This window comes from Cyprinus carpio, chromosome B4 (assembly GCF_018340385.1).
Source record: "Cyprinus carpio isolate SPL01 chromosome B4, ASM1834038v1, whole genome shotgun sequence".
NCBI classification, from domain to species: Eukaryota; Metazoa; Chordata; class Actinopteri; order Cypriniformes; family Cyprinidae; genus Cyprinus; species Cyprinus carpio.
In genome coordinates, this window is record NC_056600.1 from 11,176,864 (window position 1) to 11,192,855 (window position 15,992).

At 35.0% G+C, this 15,992-nt stretch overlaps 1 protein-coding gene and 1 long non-coding RNA gene across 5 annotated transcripts; one reads left to right on the forward strand and one right to left on the reverse strand.

The window, feature by feature from the left end:
* Positions 1-339: 339 nt before the first annotated feature.
* On the forward strand, positions 340-8,543 carry LOC122137264. Its single transcript, XR_006154720.1, has 3 exons — positions 340-617; positions 7,627-7,663; positions 7,893-8,543. It is a non-coding gene; the product is annotated as an uncharacterized LOC122137264 (long non-coding RNA).
* A 1,886-nt stretch (positions 8,544-10,429) lies between these two features.
* gxylt1b (glucoside xylosyltransferase 1b) lies at positions 10,430-15,719 on the reverse strand. 4 transcript variants are annotated; one of them, XM_042721974.1, is made up of 7 exons: positions 15,222-15,476; positions 13,372-13,555; positions 12,927-13,058; positions 12,447-12,698; positions 11,414-11,537; positions 11,160-11,332; positions 10,430-11,043 (listed from the first exon to the last, which is right to left on the reverse strand). In XM_042721974.1, exons 1-7 carry the CDS (start codon positions 15,422-15,424, stop codon positions 10,882-10,884), a joined length of 1,230 nt encoding a protein of 409 aa, XP_042577908.1. In that variant the 5' UTR covers positions 15,425-15,476; the 3' UTR covers positions 10,430-10,881. The 4 variants fall into 4 exon arrangements, with proteins under 4 accessions (XP_042577908.1, XP_042577911.1, XP_042577910.1 ...); XM_042721977.1 differs by lacking the exon at positions 15,222-15,476 and adding an exon at positions 15,483-15,719 and having other exon boundaries at positions 10,432-11,043; XM_042721976.1 differs by having other exon boundaries at positions 10,432-11,043; positions 14,756-15,356.
* Between the last annotated feature and the right edge of the window lie 273 nt (positions 15,720-15,992).

A 15,992-nucleotide genomic window follows, 5' to 3' on the forward strand; every position in this document is an offset into this window, starting at 1 on the left:
TATGTCAAACTAGCAACTGACTAGGATAACTAGGATAAGAGGAATGTTTTGCATTTGAACAGCCAAATTGAGGCCAAAATTGTACAGTGTGCACCCATCTTAACATTTAATTTTTACTATTTAAAAAAAATATTTTCATGACAAAGTTATGATAAATGTTATCATATACACAACACACGGGGTGAATATAATCTACAAAAATTTGTATATAACCTGTGAATCATTTTATGGCCATTTTTGATGTGTTGGAAGAACACTTCATTTCCCAGAATGCTCTAATTTGCCCAAATTGTGATGTCATTAAACATCAAACAGTTAATGTGATGGGCTGCACCAGTCTGCTAAGAACTTGTGTGATCTTGAGGAGCACTGGTTTTTATTTTGTTCATTAAAAGTAATTGCAAAATTGGCTGCAAAAAGTTAAGTTAATTCTGAGAAAGTTCTAGCACCATTTGAGAAAAAAAAAAAAAGTAAGACCAAGTGAGGAAGAAGAATTTAGGCCACACTAAGAATCAGGTGTGTTGCTGCACCTAGTTGCCAACTGCTCTATTTTGGGACTGGCAATGGAGAGAAAATGAATTGAGGGAATGCAGATCTTCCATCATACTCAAATATAGGTAAGTTCTATGGGTTGTTTTAGTGGATCATGCTTCAAATCACCTTCCATGTGACTATCTGCATTTTTTTCTCAATTCATTATTCCACCTACTCAAATCCTTTATAAAATGTTCTTCTCTTATCTAGCTTGTAAAGTGATTGTGTTTCTATGTGCCGTCTAGTTTGTTCATTATCAAATGAGAATCTTTTCTGTCAAGCTAGTAAATGCACCACGTAATTGATACCTGCAGCTTGTTCGGAATAGACGCTGGTTCATTATTGGCCTGAGGCAAGATGAGTCTATTTACATGCTCACTTTATTATTAGATAATGTATTAAAAGCATGTAAGCAGAGATTGTTTAATATCATGATAATGTTTCATGACCTCAGGCTGTCATGAAAGGAGGTGTCTTGTAAACTGGTTGACCTAAGGGTTGAGGTGTGAGTTATTTTGGACTTCCGCTTAACCTTCTGCTCAATTTATTAGAGTAAATGAGAAGGACAGCCTGTAATGCACTGCAATATTAAGATGATGTGCCAGCTGTTCTCTAAAAACAAAACAAGGACTTGTGACGTATGAAAGGTTCTTGGGTGTTTTACACATCTGAGTCTCATTGCAGCTATTATAAATGCAGAAATGTAATCATGTATCTGCATAGACGTAATCTCTAGACTTATTCTGACCTCAATACGCTGAATCTTTCTTTCTAAGAACCAGTGCATTTGCTGGGAGTAGCTCATAACTCGAAAGGGAGCAATTATTCAGAAAAAGTGCTGTGGAAAGCAAAACTGGGCAAATATAGCAAGACCTAGATACAAAGATTGAGAACTAGGGTATGTGTGTGCGGTTGCATGAATGTATACTCTGATCTGTGCGTTAGTGCAGAGAGCAATGTTATGCATTTGCCGCCTTCTCCTGCGTCACCGTTACTAAGCAACGGGATAAACAGCTGCTGGCTTGATGATGCAAATGAACCACGGTTCGGACCCAAATAACATAATATGAACGCAGTCCAGCGGGGGCAGGGGGAGGGGAAAGCACACGGGTTTAGAGCAGTCAAGCGAACCAAGTGTGAAAGCACCCTAAATGAATAAGTGTTTTGAACAAATAGGTTGAGTAAATGATTCAATGACTCATTCATAAAAACAGTAGCCGGGGGGGTTGGTTGGTTGGTTGACGAGTTATTAATAAATGAAATGCCTTTGTCAGTGTTCACTCCGTCCTGAATCGTGCTCATGGAAAGCACTTGAGAAACTGTGTCTCTCCCACGGCTCGTAAGCTTTAAACAAGTTTTTTTTTTTGTCTCGAGTAAGACACTGTATGACATTTACATTACATGATTTGCCTAATTATTTTATGTAGAAAGGCAGACAGCGCACTGCATTATGACATAAACAAAACTAAAATTAAATCATCTTTGAGAGCAAGGGGGCCCCCTGGTGTTTCGGGGTAAGCTTACATACTTTGTGTATAGGGAGGATCGGCTCTGACTTTTACTATTTCTGTCACACGAAGACACAACCCGATCTCATGAATGTTTCATGAATTCTATTTCTATTTGGTGTACTATTTTTATGCAAAAATTAACTTTGGTGTGCACATGATACGCAATTGGTAGGTTTAGGGGTGTGGGGTAGGTGCGTATCATATGCACGCAAAAACTGAATATTATATGCACGTCAAACATGTGTGTATCATATGCACGCCAAAGTCTGTTTCTGCATATAAATAGCACGAAAAATACAAAAATAAAATTGTGCAACTGATGCACATCTTCATGAGATCGGCTCGAAGACATGACGTAAATAATAAGAGTAGTATGCTATTCTAAATTCAGATCTTAATGTTGTATAATGCCAAATATCAACCATAATGTCAACCACCATAATTCCAAATGAGTTTAATGTGATTGCATTTTACATTTAATTAATGTCATGGATTAAAAACATGTTAGAATGCTGTTACTAATGTGCATTTCAGATGCCAGAATTGCACCTTATAAACAAATGTCTCCCAAATCCCAATGGAAAGCAGAGCTTTTCCAACAACTTGCAAGTTGAACGGCAGGCTTGATTTTCCTCTTTCTATTGTCTCTAGTGTCATCTGTCGTGGTTCTTTTGAAGCAGTGGAGATGGAAGTGTCTATAAATGGATCCTGGAGATGCAATCTGCACTAGTTTGTGCTACAGGCAGAGCTTGTTTACAGAATGTGATATATGATAATGCTCTTGGCCAGTTTCCCTTGTGGTATCTGAGATGATAGGGGCTGTGATTTCAATTGACATCCTCAACTAAACATCAATCATCTAGAATGTACAAATAAATGATTGCTGCTAGTCAGCTGTGAAAGAAATGTAATATTATGCAAATGTACCCAATGCTGAAGGCCCAGTTTTTTACCTCAGCTTGAGTGTCTCTTTCTTCAAAACAACTTCATGCACTATCATGATTGATTAATATTGCTAGGTGTCTCAATATTCTCTAGACGGCGCATAGCATCCCCCCAAGCATCGAGACTGTCCTGTGTTCAGCATCTGTAAGGATCTGTATTCCCCTGCCTTTACCAACACATCCTGTGAAGGACAAATTAATTGGTGCAAATGCTAGCAGATGGCTTTGAAGGACACTCGCTATACCTCGGGTGACAACACTTGCCCAAATTCATGTAGATTTCCCTTATCGCATATCTCAAGATGCTGCCATGTGTCCACCCCGGAGAAGCCCCTGAAGTATGTACTCAGGAAAAACCGTCTGCTGCCATTTCACAATTCAATTTTTCAAACAAAAACCCTGATTTGCAATAATTTTAACCTGGCAAGGAGGATAAGAAAGATTAATTCAACGTCATTGCAAAGCTCACAATTTCAGTTGCTTGGAACAGAAACGAGTGCTATCCGGCACGGCCCGCTTTCACTTCCAACTGTAATTACAAATAATCAGTCCAATCAGTATGCTAATCTCTCTTGTTCAAACCGACGATTCATCAAAGTCGCTAATTCGCCGGCTGTCTTGAGTCTTTTATTTTGCCCTCTTTTCTGCAAATGCGATAACCGGTTAACATTATCGGTGCCTTATCAGGCCCAGGCCAGAACAATGGTACCAGTCCAAGCCTGAATGAACTGAAAAGGTGGCAGAAAAGACAGCCATTGTGATTTTTGTCACTACGTGGCTGATAAAGAGTCTGTGAGGAGAACGAACGGAGAGGCCTATCAATTATAGCTCAATTGTTTCCTATTCATTTCTAATTTAATGAGGGGGAGACAGTAGCACAGTAGCGTACGGTATGGAAACAAAGGCCTACGCAAGCCATTTAGGCTTCGTATCCCGGCACAAATGAACACAGAAATCCCCTCAAGTCTCATGTTTTTGTTTGTGTGCTTGAGTCAATCGTATTGAGGAACAAAAGATCTAAATACAAAGCTAAGCTAGCGCTAGCTGCTAACTCAAGTGTAATTAGAATGACAGTGAATTCATTATTCTTGCCGTTTTTTATGATTCAGTTTGCGGTTTTATCTGTTTTTAATCTGTCTAATCTTAAATTTGATTGTGAGCTCACAGTTCAAAAATGAGTTTATCAGCATAAACGCATAGGTGTAATTTTTCTCATACAGTGATTAAGCGTTAGATTTCTCACAAGGTACGACGAATTGTCTCGCGCAGATTGTGACAATGAATGTAAACAGTAAGTCATCAAATGAATGATTGCTTGTGTCTAATTGGAGATGTTCATTTTGAGACAACATCAGCAGCGATGTGAAAGAGCGTGAGGGGAGGGGGTGCTTTATTGACACGGGTCTTCGCACAAATCAAAGGTTCAGAAAAGGAAATGAACCATTCAGAAGTCATTGCAAATGACAGATATTCCTCGACGTTAGGGGAATGTGGTGACTGCTGCATTTTTGAAACACAAAAGTGACAGTTTAATTACCTTTGCCTAACGTGAAGATGGAAAGGGTCTGAGTCACTATGAGAGCACGTGTACATTTACAGTGGGTTTTTTTCTTTTAAATGATCCTATGAATCACGCGAATGCTCGCCGTTTTGGCAAGCGCAGCACTTTTTGAACCTGTGCACCCCTCACATGGATCCACAGCTGAAATCAAACATGATTATACTTTGTGTTCATTACACCATTCGCTTCACTGAGTTTAAATGATGTTGCTTTTACCAAAGTGCATTTAAGGTTTAATGGTTTGAAAACCAATTGGGTAGATGATGTTTGGGAAGGTGATTGTAGTGTCCTGTGATGTGATATGCCTCACTCTCAGAAAAATGGTACAACAGCTGTCAGTTGGGCAGCACTGTGCTAATGTGTACCATTTAGGGATAAATAAGATTTAAAAAAATTGACTTTTGAAAGGTTGCTGCCCTAGTTACAGCTTTGTTCCATTTAGTTAAAAATAATTTTAAAAAGAATTATAATAAAAATAGACAATTTTTTCAGGTTTTATGAGCTCATAATAATGGAGTGATTAAATTGAATATTTATGCATAATAAAAAATAATAGTACTAAGTAAAAAAAAAACAAAAAAAAAAAAAAAAATTATATAACATAAAAACTCATTAAATAATTTTTTAATTTATATATTTATTAATTATTAAATAAATTTATTCCACTAATATATATAAAAAAAAACAAATAAATTTTTGTCATTTTTTTCCTTTAAATTAAGTGGTTATAAATGTAAATTATAAACTACACCTTTATATAAACTTGCAAAGGGCAAAAATGTGTTAGAAAATGGTGGGAAATTACCATTAATGTAACAAAATATAACTTTACATTCTGATTACATTTAACAAGGGTGTGAACATCACATTTTTATTCATAACCCATTAACATTGTTTAGCTGCAATTTCATTTTTTCATTTTAATCATGTTCATTGGGTCAATTTTTCTCTCTCTTTCCTCTTCCATTCTCCCAGCCCCAGCACACAGTCAGTCACAAACCAAGTCACAAAAATGAAAGTTATATAACCTGTCAAACCTAGTGCCTTTCAGCTTTAACTCAGATCAAAGTGTGTCTGTGTCCCTGAAGATGTCCTTGGTATTTTCCTCTGCTCGGGTACCATACCAACCACAGCACCAATATTTACTCTTAGTATTTAAATGAATTGTCCTCTCCTTTATCAACAACAAAAATAAATAAAAAATCCATTAGTGTAATATAACAAATGTAAAGGCGGGTTTGTTGCAGACTTTTAATCTCCCACCAGTATGTTCTCTTCATTGACATACATTTAAATAATGATTTGAATCACCCTATGGCCAGCTGACTGACATGTTTTGCCACTTTGAAGCCCATAGGTTGGGTTTCACTCTCATTTCCTAAATGAGATTTTCCTGCCATCTAACCCTGCAGACATGTGCATCCAGCTCCCTGGGCTTCTTTATCAAGAAAAAAAAGTTAAAACTGAATCGCTGCAGCACACAATGAAGTGGACTTGAGCGTAAATTGGCTCACTTGGGAGACAGAAGGCGTCTCTTGCTTCACATACAGTAAGAGAGAAGAGATGTCTATTCAGGTCACCATAAGCACATATATTCAGTAGCAGAGTGATGAATAAAATGACATTTGTGAGACGTATCACAGGAAATGGCTTCATCGCTGATGTATTTCTTTTGGTTTCTGGGTGTTTTCTGCAGTAAGAGATGCAGGTTGATTTGTCTTGTCTTATTTTGAATTTTGGTTGTTTGTCTGTTCATAGTCGGTTGTTTCTTGTTCCCCTCATGATGATGTGTCCACTCAGGTCTCGTTTAGTCTAAATTAGCTCTATTTATAATCTGTTCATTTATTTTTATTTTATTTTTTGCATGCACTGTTCGGTGAGTCTTTGCTCTTTGTTTTTGTATTGAATTCACTTTAAAGCTTTCCTTTTGCTAGTTTCAGATTACAACAAGTAAACTGATTACTTTTTTGAATTAAGAAGTAAAAGTTAAGTGGTCCAACGAAAATTATTTTAATGAAAAATGCAGATGCAGAAGATTTACTTTCAGGGCCTTTTGATTTTTAAATGACTTATTAAAGCTTCAAAGGGTATTCGGTCAAAAAAAAGCACCTTCTTAAGCTGGTTTGGTGGTCTTCCAACCTGATCTGGCCAGTGTTTCACCAAAGTAAGTAGATCTTTGGTGTGAATAATTTCTATGATCTATAGGCTTATGACACTTTTTTTTTTCAGTGTTGTTGTTTGATTAATATAAATGATATGCAAGCATGTGTTATTTCGCATACCTTTTGTTGTTGTCCTACCTGTTTGCATGAAGAAAATGCTTATGAAGTAATTAAATGCATGCAAATTAACACCTTGGCAAGCCAGAAAGTTGTCAACAAATACTGGTTTTAGTAATTTTTTTTTTTTTTTTTTCATTTTATGGTGGTTCACGATAAAGGGGCCCCAGCAAACCTTTAAAGGGCCTGCAAGATGACTTAGAATTATAAGACATTAAAATAAGACAAAACAAGGATTAAAATGAGCTAAAACAACTAAAAGATATTTCTAATTTTACTTAACGGTGTTTCCCATGAAGAACCACATGAAGTTCCTTCATGCAGTCTTGGAAAACTTGGATATTTGAAGTGGTCTAATTTTACAAGTATTATTTTCTTTTCTTTCTTTTTCTTTTTCTTTTTATGAATATTCATTCTAGTTAAGCCAAGCTCTAAAATATTTTACCAGGCAGAAATTTAATAAAACAATATTTTTATTCAGTAAACTGTGGACAGCTGGAAGAGTAATGTAAATTTGTTTGTTACTTAAAAAAAAACTGGGATCCAAAAATGACAGGAATTATGAAATGTAATTCATTGTAATTATTTTAGTTGCATTTTTTTTTATTATTATTATTTGTAGAGACTAGGAGTGCCAAAAAAAATTATACAACTAACTAAAATGTATTTGGATGTTGAATGTATTGATACTTCAATCCATATTTGGCAAACCAACACTTCAGTAAACTGAGTTCAAAAAATATTGCACCACACTGAATTATGTGAACATTTTTCAAATATTGTCTTGTGTCCCACAGAAGAAAGAAACGCATACAGGTTTGGAATGACATGAAGGTAAAGGAAATTTATTTTATTTATTTTTTTTGAGTGAAGAATATGACACCCCAAAATGCCCATAGCAAAGGGAATGTTGTGATTAAATTCATAGTCTAATGTTGAGTCCTGCAATGTGTTTCTAAGCTTTACTTTGTGTTTGTGCGCTTCCAATCGGAATACAAATGCATAAATAAATGAGAAAAGCAGCCTGCTCATTTATTTCTCTTCCTGTGTACCTGTTTCACAGCCACCGCTTGCCCATTGATTAGACGCCGCATTGGCAGGGTTTGCACTTCCTGCAGACTCGGACCCACACAATGGGGATGGTTCACGTGCCAGGTAATTGGCGTCTGTGGGGGACAGGTGCTCCCACAATGCAGCGGGGCGCTCTGCCGAGTCTTCTTTCACATGACTGTAATTACCTAATTGAAAAGCTCACTGGGGGGAAATAGGAATGAGAGATAAGGTCTCTTTCACCAAACCTCAGGCTGCTTTTCTGTCGAGCTGAAAAAACCTCTATTTGCTGCCACTTGAGGTAAACATTGTCAAAGGGAGAAATGATGGAAAGGAAAGCAAAAATAGAGGACCTATTGTAAACGAGGGGCTGATTCAGACTGGCAGGGTTCAAAGGAGGACACACACGAGGAAATGGACAATAGACCCACAGATTTTTTGTTTTAGACTCAATGTTTATCTACTGTCCATGAACTGAAGTGATAAGAATGAACGGATGTAAAAAGTATAATGGCACGCTATGAAAGGAGACACCAATAAATAGTGTTTTTTGTTTTTAAAAAGGTTAATTTAACATGAACTGGGTCACATCACTTCTGATATCTCAGTATATTAGTAATACACATATATTAGTATTAAACTTTTTTTTTTAGGTTTAAATCATGAAATTCATAGTTTTCATCACAATGTCATAAACTTTTGAGTGTTTATGCCTTTCTTGCAGTGTCCCCTGCTGTCATTTACGAAGTATTATTGCTAATTTTTAATAAATAAATCAAATTAAATATATAAATGAAATAAAATAATTATTTATTCACCCAAATATCATTCCAAAACTTCATTTCCAGGAAAAAATTTGTCAAATTGTTAACTTGTCTATTTTTTTTTTCTCCAATCAAAATGTTAAAATATAAGTAGTAGTAGTAGTAGTAGTAGTAGTAGTAATAATAATAATAATAGAATTATTCAAATCCTATTAGTCTTTTGTAATAAATTAAGGTCCTATATATATAAAGAAATAAAGAAATCCGTATCATAATATCAGAAGATCAGTTAACATAAAACTTCACAGAATGATATTCAAGGCAAACGTTTTCCTTTTGAATTTTTATTGATTGATTTTTAATAGTAGTAGCACTTTTTTAAAAACATTATTTTGCAGTGCTGCTTGTAATACTGTATTTATTTTCATGAAAGCAGTGAATTGATGAAACGTGATACAGACAACTCCCCACAATATTTTTCCTCTTTAATGTTGGAATATAGATCATCATCCTGGTTGTCAGATACAAGAGGATGACCACCTACAGGCCCTCATTATTGTTCTATCAGGTCTAGCCTTTGACCTGCACATCCTTGTAAATCAGCTCTTGTGCCTCAGGTGGTCCAGACATGGATTATTTGCAGCTACATTGATCCATGAGATGTAACTATGAAACATGACATAAGTCTCCTCCTCGTGTTCTGTAGTCTGTGAAGTCATTACGACCTTCAAGTGCAGGTTGCTGATGTTTGAAATGCACCGTATGCAGGTCAGCTTCTATATTATAAATGAGTTAGGTCTTCCTTGTTTCATTAACATCTACTGCTTTAAGGGTTGCCAAGTAAAGATATTTTAATCGTTGATCTCCTCACAGAACTTCCCAGGACTATTTGAGCTGTAATTTAGCAGTGTTTTAAATTACGTCAGTTTTTCACTTTGCAAATAAGTATTTCTCAGTCTGTTATGAGATGAAGAAATTATTGTTTGGATGTATTTTCTGTTGTGTTTTGTGATCACAGAACAAAGCCACTGTAATCACTCAGACACCTGCCTGTTTTTTTTTTTTTTTTTTTTTTCTATAAACCTGAATCTTTGCTGCTCCCTGGTGGAGAAAAGTTGAGTTTCTTTTTTTTTTAAAACATTCTAACAGTTTAGAAGCAGGAGTTTTCTTATTTTAAACAAAAATATCAAAAAAATTTCAGAAATATCAAAACAAAAATTCAAAAAATACCACCAACTTTATGTAAATTTCTAAAAAATCATGTAAACACATTTTCTTTTTGTAGCTTGTACTAAATCCTTTCTGTGATTTATTTATCTCTAAAATAGTAGGTTTAAAAGAATAGTTCACCCAAAAATAAAATTAGCTGAAAATTTACTTACCCTTCAGGCCATACAAGAGTTTTTTTAATGGTGGAAGCATTATTATGGATTATAATTATTTAAGTTAAAAACATCATAATGATGGATTGGTTTCTTACAAACATGCAGCTTTTCATAAGACGTTAACTGATGGACTGGAGTCCTGTGGATTATTGTGATGCTTTTATCAACTGTTTGGGTTCTCAAGTTGACGGCACCCATTCACTGCAGAGGATCCACTGGTGAGCAAGTGATGTAACGCTACATTTATAAAAAAAATCTGTTCCAGGAAAGAAACAACTTATCTATATCTTGGATGGCCTGAGGGCAAGTAAATTTTCAGCAAATTTGAATTTTTAGGTGAACTATACCTTTAATATATTTCATCCTTCTCCAGTAATTCTTCAGTGAGGAATAAAAAGTGATGGTCACAAAGTCTAATTAGTGATATATATTTTTATTTCATATGAACATTATGTAAAATTAATACGATATTTACATTTTCAAGTATTTCCCAATTTATGCTTTGACCTTTTTGCAGCACATTTAATATCAGTCTTAAAGAAACAGTACATTCAAAAGCACTACAGAAGAAGCATAGTAGTAGTCACAACAATTTACCTTATTTGTTTCTGGAAATTAAGTCGTTCAAATTTGGAATGACATTTGGGTGAATAATGACTTTTTATTTGTTTTTTTTTACTGTCCCTTTAACTAGGATATATATATATATATATATATATCTATCAGTTTAAATTCACATTTCATCATTCAACCATTCTACTAATATTGCACAGATTCTAATGGATGAGCAGGGACGCTCCTATCCTGTCTCAGAGAATACATTTCTGTCATTATTCAGCAAGATTATTACAGCTCAGCCACCTGCTGGAAGCATTCTCTGGATCTTCCTTGCAGACATTCCAAGTCCTCTGGTAAAGAAATTACTAACTTTCCCACAGTATGTGTGAGTGGTTCTGTTCAGCGCCTCCTCCAGGGGTAACAAGAATGATTTTATGAGATCCTCTCCAAATATGTACTGCCAGAAAAAAGTAAAGAGTGATTTATAAGCTTTGGAATGGAAAGGGGAAAAAAAACAAACAAAAGTAAAAGCTAGCAACTAACAAATCTAAGTAATAAAATAATACAACTTACATGTTTGAAAGCATCATACACAGCCTTGAAGGCTGGCTGTTTGTTGCTGTGAAACACTCCTCTGTTGCCATGTAGCATTAAAACACCCTCTTCCTCTGCCAGGATGCAGTTGCTGCCATAGATGCAGTGGTCAGGACGGTAGTTCCAGTTGCAGGGGAGGGTAAATACCATCTCTGGGTGAACACACACATATGTTATAGAGACTTGAAAGGGAATAAAACAGAAAGGAGTGGACGAAATCCAAAAAGGCTTACCTGGATTGTAATGAAAGATGATATTGATCAGATCTTGATCACCCCTGGTTATGTTAAGCTTGTATTTCTGTAATAGAGGCATCAGAAGCTCGTCCCAGTGCAGACCAACAGAAGTCATGCCATTCTGTCCATCCAGAGTGATAAAAAGAAAAAGAGTAGAGCTTGAAATGAGTAAAGACACTTTTACCCCCCTCTTCTGGACTCAAATGTAATTACATGTTAAAAAAAACATTAACATGGAGTCATTAATAGATGAGCAGATGTTTTACTTGTGCACACATTTTACTCAAATGTATTTAAATAAGTAGCATAACTGTTTTCAACATCGATAATTAATAAGCACCAAATCAGCATATTAAAATAATTTCAGAAGGATCATGTCACACTGAAGACACTGAAGAAAATTCAGCATTGCCATCACAAGAACAATTTATATTTTTAAATATATTAAAATAGAAAACTTTTATATTAAACTGAACTGATATTTCACAATAATACCGTTTTTACTGTATTTTTGATTGAAATGTAACCTGGATGAGCACAAGAGACTTCTTTCATAATATTTTTTAGAAATCTTACCAAGCCCAAACTTAAAAATATATATCTTAATATTATATTATTATTATTATTATTAAATCTTTTTATTATCTATATAAAATATTAATTAAATATTTTACTTTCTGTTTTATTTTAAAATTATTAATTAAATATTTCTCATACTTTTTAAAGCAATTTTATATAACTGAGACTTGTTATAGCACTTATATATCATTGCTCTTTTTTGTTGATTTTGATTGCTTCCATTGTCCTCCTTTGTAAGTCGCTTTGGATAAAAGCGTCTGCTAAATGACATTTTAAATGTAAATATAGTAATATAGAATGTCACGTGTCATTTGCAGCCCACATGATTGGCCAAAACATGTTTGCCTTTGAAACAAGATGGCGACATCCAGATTGAGCACGAATAGCTCTGTCCAGGTACATCAGCCCTCATATAAAGGAAGAAAGTTTAGGTCCGGCCCTTTAATCTCACTTTGAATTGTATCATTCTCATCCGGGTCAAATTCATCAGCATGGCGCCAGAGTTTATTCCAGTTTTTCCATAATACGGATGCCGGGAGAAGCAACTGTACCACGCAATCCGCGGCTCCTCATGCTCTGGTGCCATGGCTACTAACTGTGTGGAGTTAAAGTGCGTCAACATGTCCCAGATCAGCTCTACAGGCTGCAGGAAGAGGACATCGGTGTCCACGTAGAGTAAGGAGTCCACCTCCTTCAGAATCATCTGGAGAGAGGATGAAATTGCAAATAGCTTGTCAAACTGAAACTGCAAATTAATTTTCTATTTTTAGAAAAGAGTAATATGATTTTTTATCATCTTACACAAGGAAATGAGCATTTTCTAGTGCAGTCACTGTAACCTTTTTTAAATGACATAAGCCAAAAAAATCAGCTTTTGCTTAAAATATTTGTAGTTATTTTAAACTAAACATTAAATTGCAGTAATACTCACTGGTAAGAAGAGTCTCTGTGATGCACATGGCTTGAAAAGCTGACTCCACTCTTCATGTTTCTCATGGGGGAATGAAATGGGGTGAATAACATAGCTGAATTTTGCTCGGATGAAAGCTGGCCAGGAATCCAGCTGTACAAGTGGAAAATGGATTGGAAAAGAGTAAATCTTTAATCTCTTTATACAGTTTCTCAATAGTTTAGTAGCAGATTAAAGGAATAGGTCACCCAAAAATGTAAATTTGCTGAAAATATATTAATCCTCAGGCCATACAAGATGTAGATGAGTTTGTTTTTTCATCAGAACAGATTTGGAGAAATTTAGCATTACGTTTCCCATTTATAATGACATGTATCCCCTTTAATGTTGGAAAAACATGCAGATTCTTGTGAAACAACATAGATGTGGATGCATATGTCAGAAATGACAACTGGTTCATACTGACTGCTGTTTTTATGCTGGTGTGTAACTGCTCCTCTGCAAAGATGTGAAATCTCAAGGCTCGGCTGCTGAGCATTGCTGCGGTCTTGAGCATGTTGACAGCTTCTCCGTGTCTGTCTCCACAAGCCACCACAGCCAGCTGCATCATCTCTCGCTGTCCAGCTGAATTCACCTTGTGTGCAACATCTCTGTAAATAGATCAGTTTTAGCTTTACTGAGTAAATAAACTAGCTACTACTTCTTTTCCAACAAACAGTCAGTGCAAGGAGATGCTTATCCTATAGAAAATGTTGAATTTTGAAATGAGCTTTATTATGAGTTGTGAGTCTATAATGTATAAAATATGAGTAATAAAATGTTTTATTTTCTAATCATTTGCATAATAATTTATGTAATAAAATGGATAAATAAAAAAAAACATTTGAATTAAACATTTAACATTTGTTTAAAAGTAACTTAAGTATAATTAATTTAAATTATACTTAAATTATACTATTAAAAATAATAGTTAACAAAAGCTATCTAATAGGTCTCACTACAAAGGGGGAAAAAGACAAAAAAAAAAAAAAAAAACCTAAAAGGGCTGATAAAAAGATTGAGGAGTAAATAAGAGCACCACTTCTTTTCCAACAAACGATCTGCAAAAAGAAGGTGCTCTGTTCAGAAAATGACAGAAACTAAATTTTAAAGGAGTTTTTAGTTTATATATATATATATATACACACACATTTATTTCAACAATACGTGTCAAAATTAAATAGGAAAAAAATAAAAAAGGTAACAAGCTAAACTAAAAATTTCAAGATATTTGATCTTTTAAACAAACTTGTTTACTAATTACATCTTATAGGCATCACAACAAAGAAAAAAAACATAAATTGGCTGAAAAAAATGATGGATTAGTAAATAAACAAAACCACAACTACATCTCCAACAAAATGAGCTGTTTCTATTCCCTAATTATTTGCAATTATTTTCTAGTTTAACATTTTTGCAAGATACATTAAATAAAATTATAACATGATAACTATTAAATATATTTAATGTTTTTAATATATTTAATGTATATTAAACACATCTAATAGGTCTCACAGATATCTGTATATCCCCTAACCCTAAACCTACCCCTTACACAACTTTTAGTTATTTTATTTTATTTATTGCACTGTTACACTTTCAGATAAACATCATTTACTATTTTTAATACATTTTCCCCCTCATGGGGACTGCAGGCTGGTCCTCACAATATCAAAAATGTCAGGTTTTATTATTCTTGTGAGGACATTATATATATAACATTATATTTTTTTCCCCTGAGATAAGTTCAATCAATTAACGTTACAGAAATTCAGGAAAAAAAAACCCCTTTGCCTGTGATCTGAGCCTACCAGCTGAAACACAGGTGTGCGTGCGAAAGGCTTGATTTGGCAGTTTGTGGTCTGTTGCTCAACATCTCAACAATGTTCTCGACATGGCAGCGGTCTCCCTTGACAATGACTCAGGAGACCAACAGGTAAGTTAGGTGTGAACACTTTCGAGTCAGTGTGGAATTACACCGGCTGTTGTCATGCGCATCGTTTTACTTTCATGTGGATTCAGACTGTTGGACGTTTCCTGTACTTCTGACCTCCTATGCGAATAATATAGAAGATAAACTGGCTATCTCTGCAGCATAAATTCAGACTGCATGTCACAGAAATATAGAATATTACTATATATTACCCCCACCCCCCATATTGTGAAAAACTAGAATTCAAACATCCTTTTAAAACAAACAAACAAACAAAACTTTTAAAACGCCACTTAAGTGAATTCCGCCAAACTAACAAAATGAACGAAACAAATCTGATTTACCGCGGTGTGTGTGGTGTGGTCGCGGTGGGCAGTTGTTTTGATTTCACTCTATTTAAGTTCTTCGCGACGGATGGCTCCAGCGGCGCTCTAACTTGCTTTAAAACAGGCGAAAAACTTTCAGCGTCATGTTTACTGAACAAATATACTAAAGACAGAAGACCGATAACTATGCACAAACTAAATGTACGAAGATATACACGCATTCTACAGGACACGGACACTGTTTTACTTGAAAAGAGTTGTGTGTGTGTACTCGCCCACCAATGACCACTAGCGATGTCCGGTTTGTGAATGAATCGTTCTTTTCCATGAATCGGTTGAACTGATTCACATGACAGGGATAGCAGAAATGTCGCAACTATGGCGTGCTCATAGACTGTATAAAAACAGGGCGTGCTACGTAAATATGTTTAAAAATGTGATTAGCAAAACTGTCTTTTTTATACATATAAAATAGTATTATTGCTAAACATTTACGAGCTGAATCTTGGCTGCTACAAACTTAAATTAATTACCATAAAACGTCAAAGTCATAAGGGTACATTTTTTGAAATTGAGGTTTATACATCATCTGAATGCTGAAAAAGATTATCAGTGATGTATGGTTTGTTAGGGTAGGACAATATTTGGCTGAGATGAATCTGAAAATCTGGAATCTGAGGGTGCAAAAAATATCAAAATATTAAGAAAAATCGCCTTTAAAGCGAAGTTGCGAAATGAAGTTCTTAGCCATGCATATTACTAATCAAAAATTAAGTTTTGATACATTCA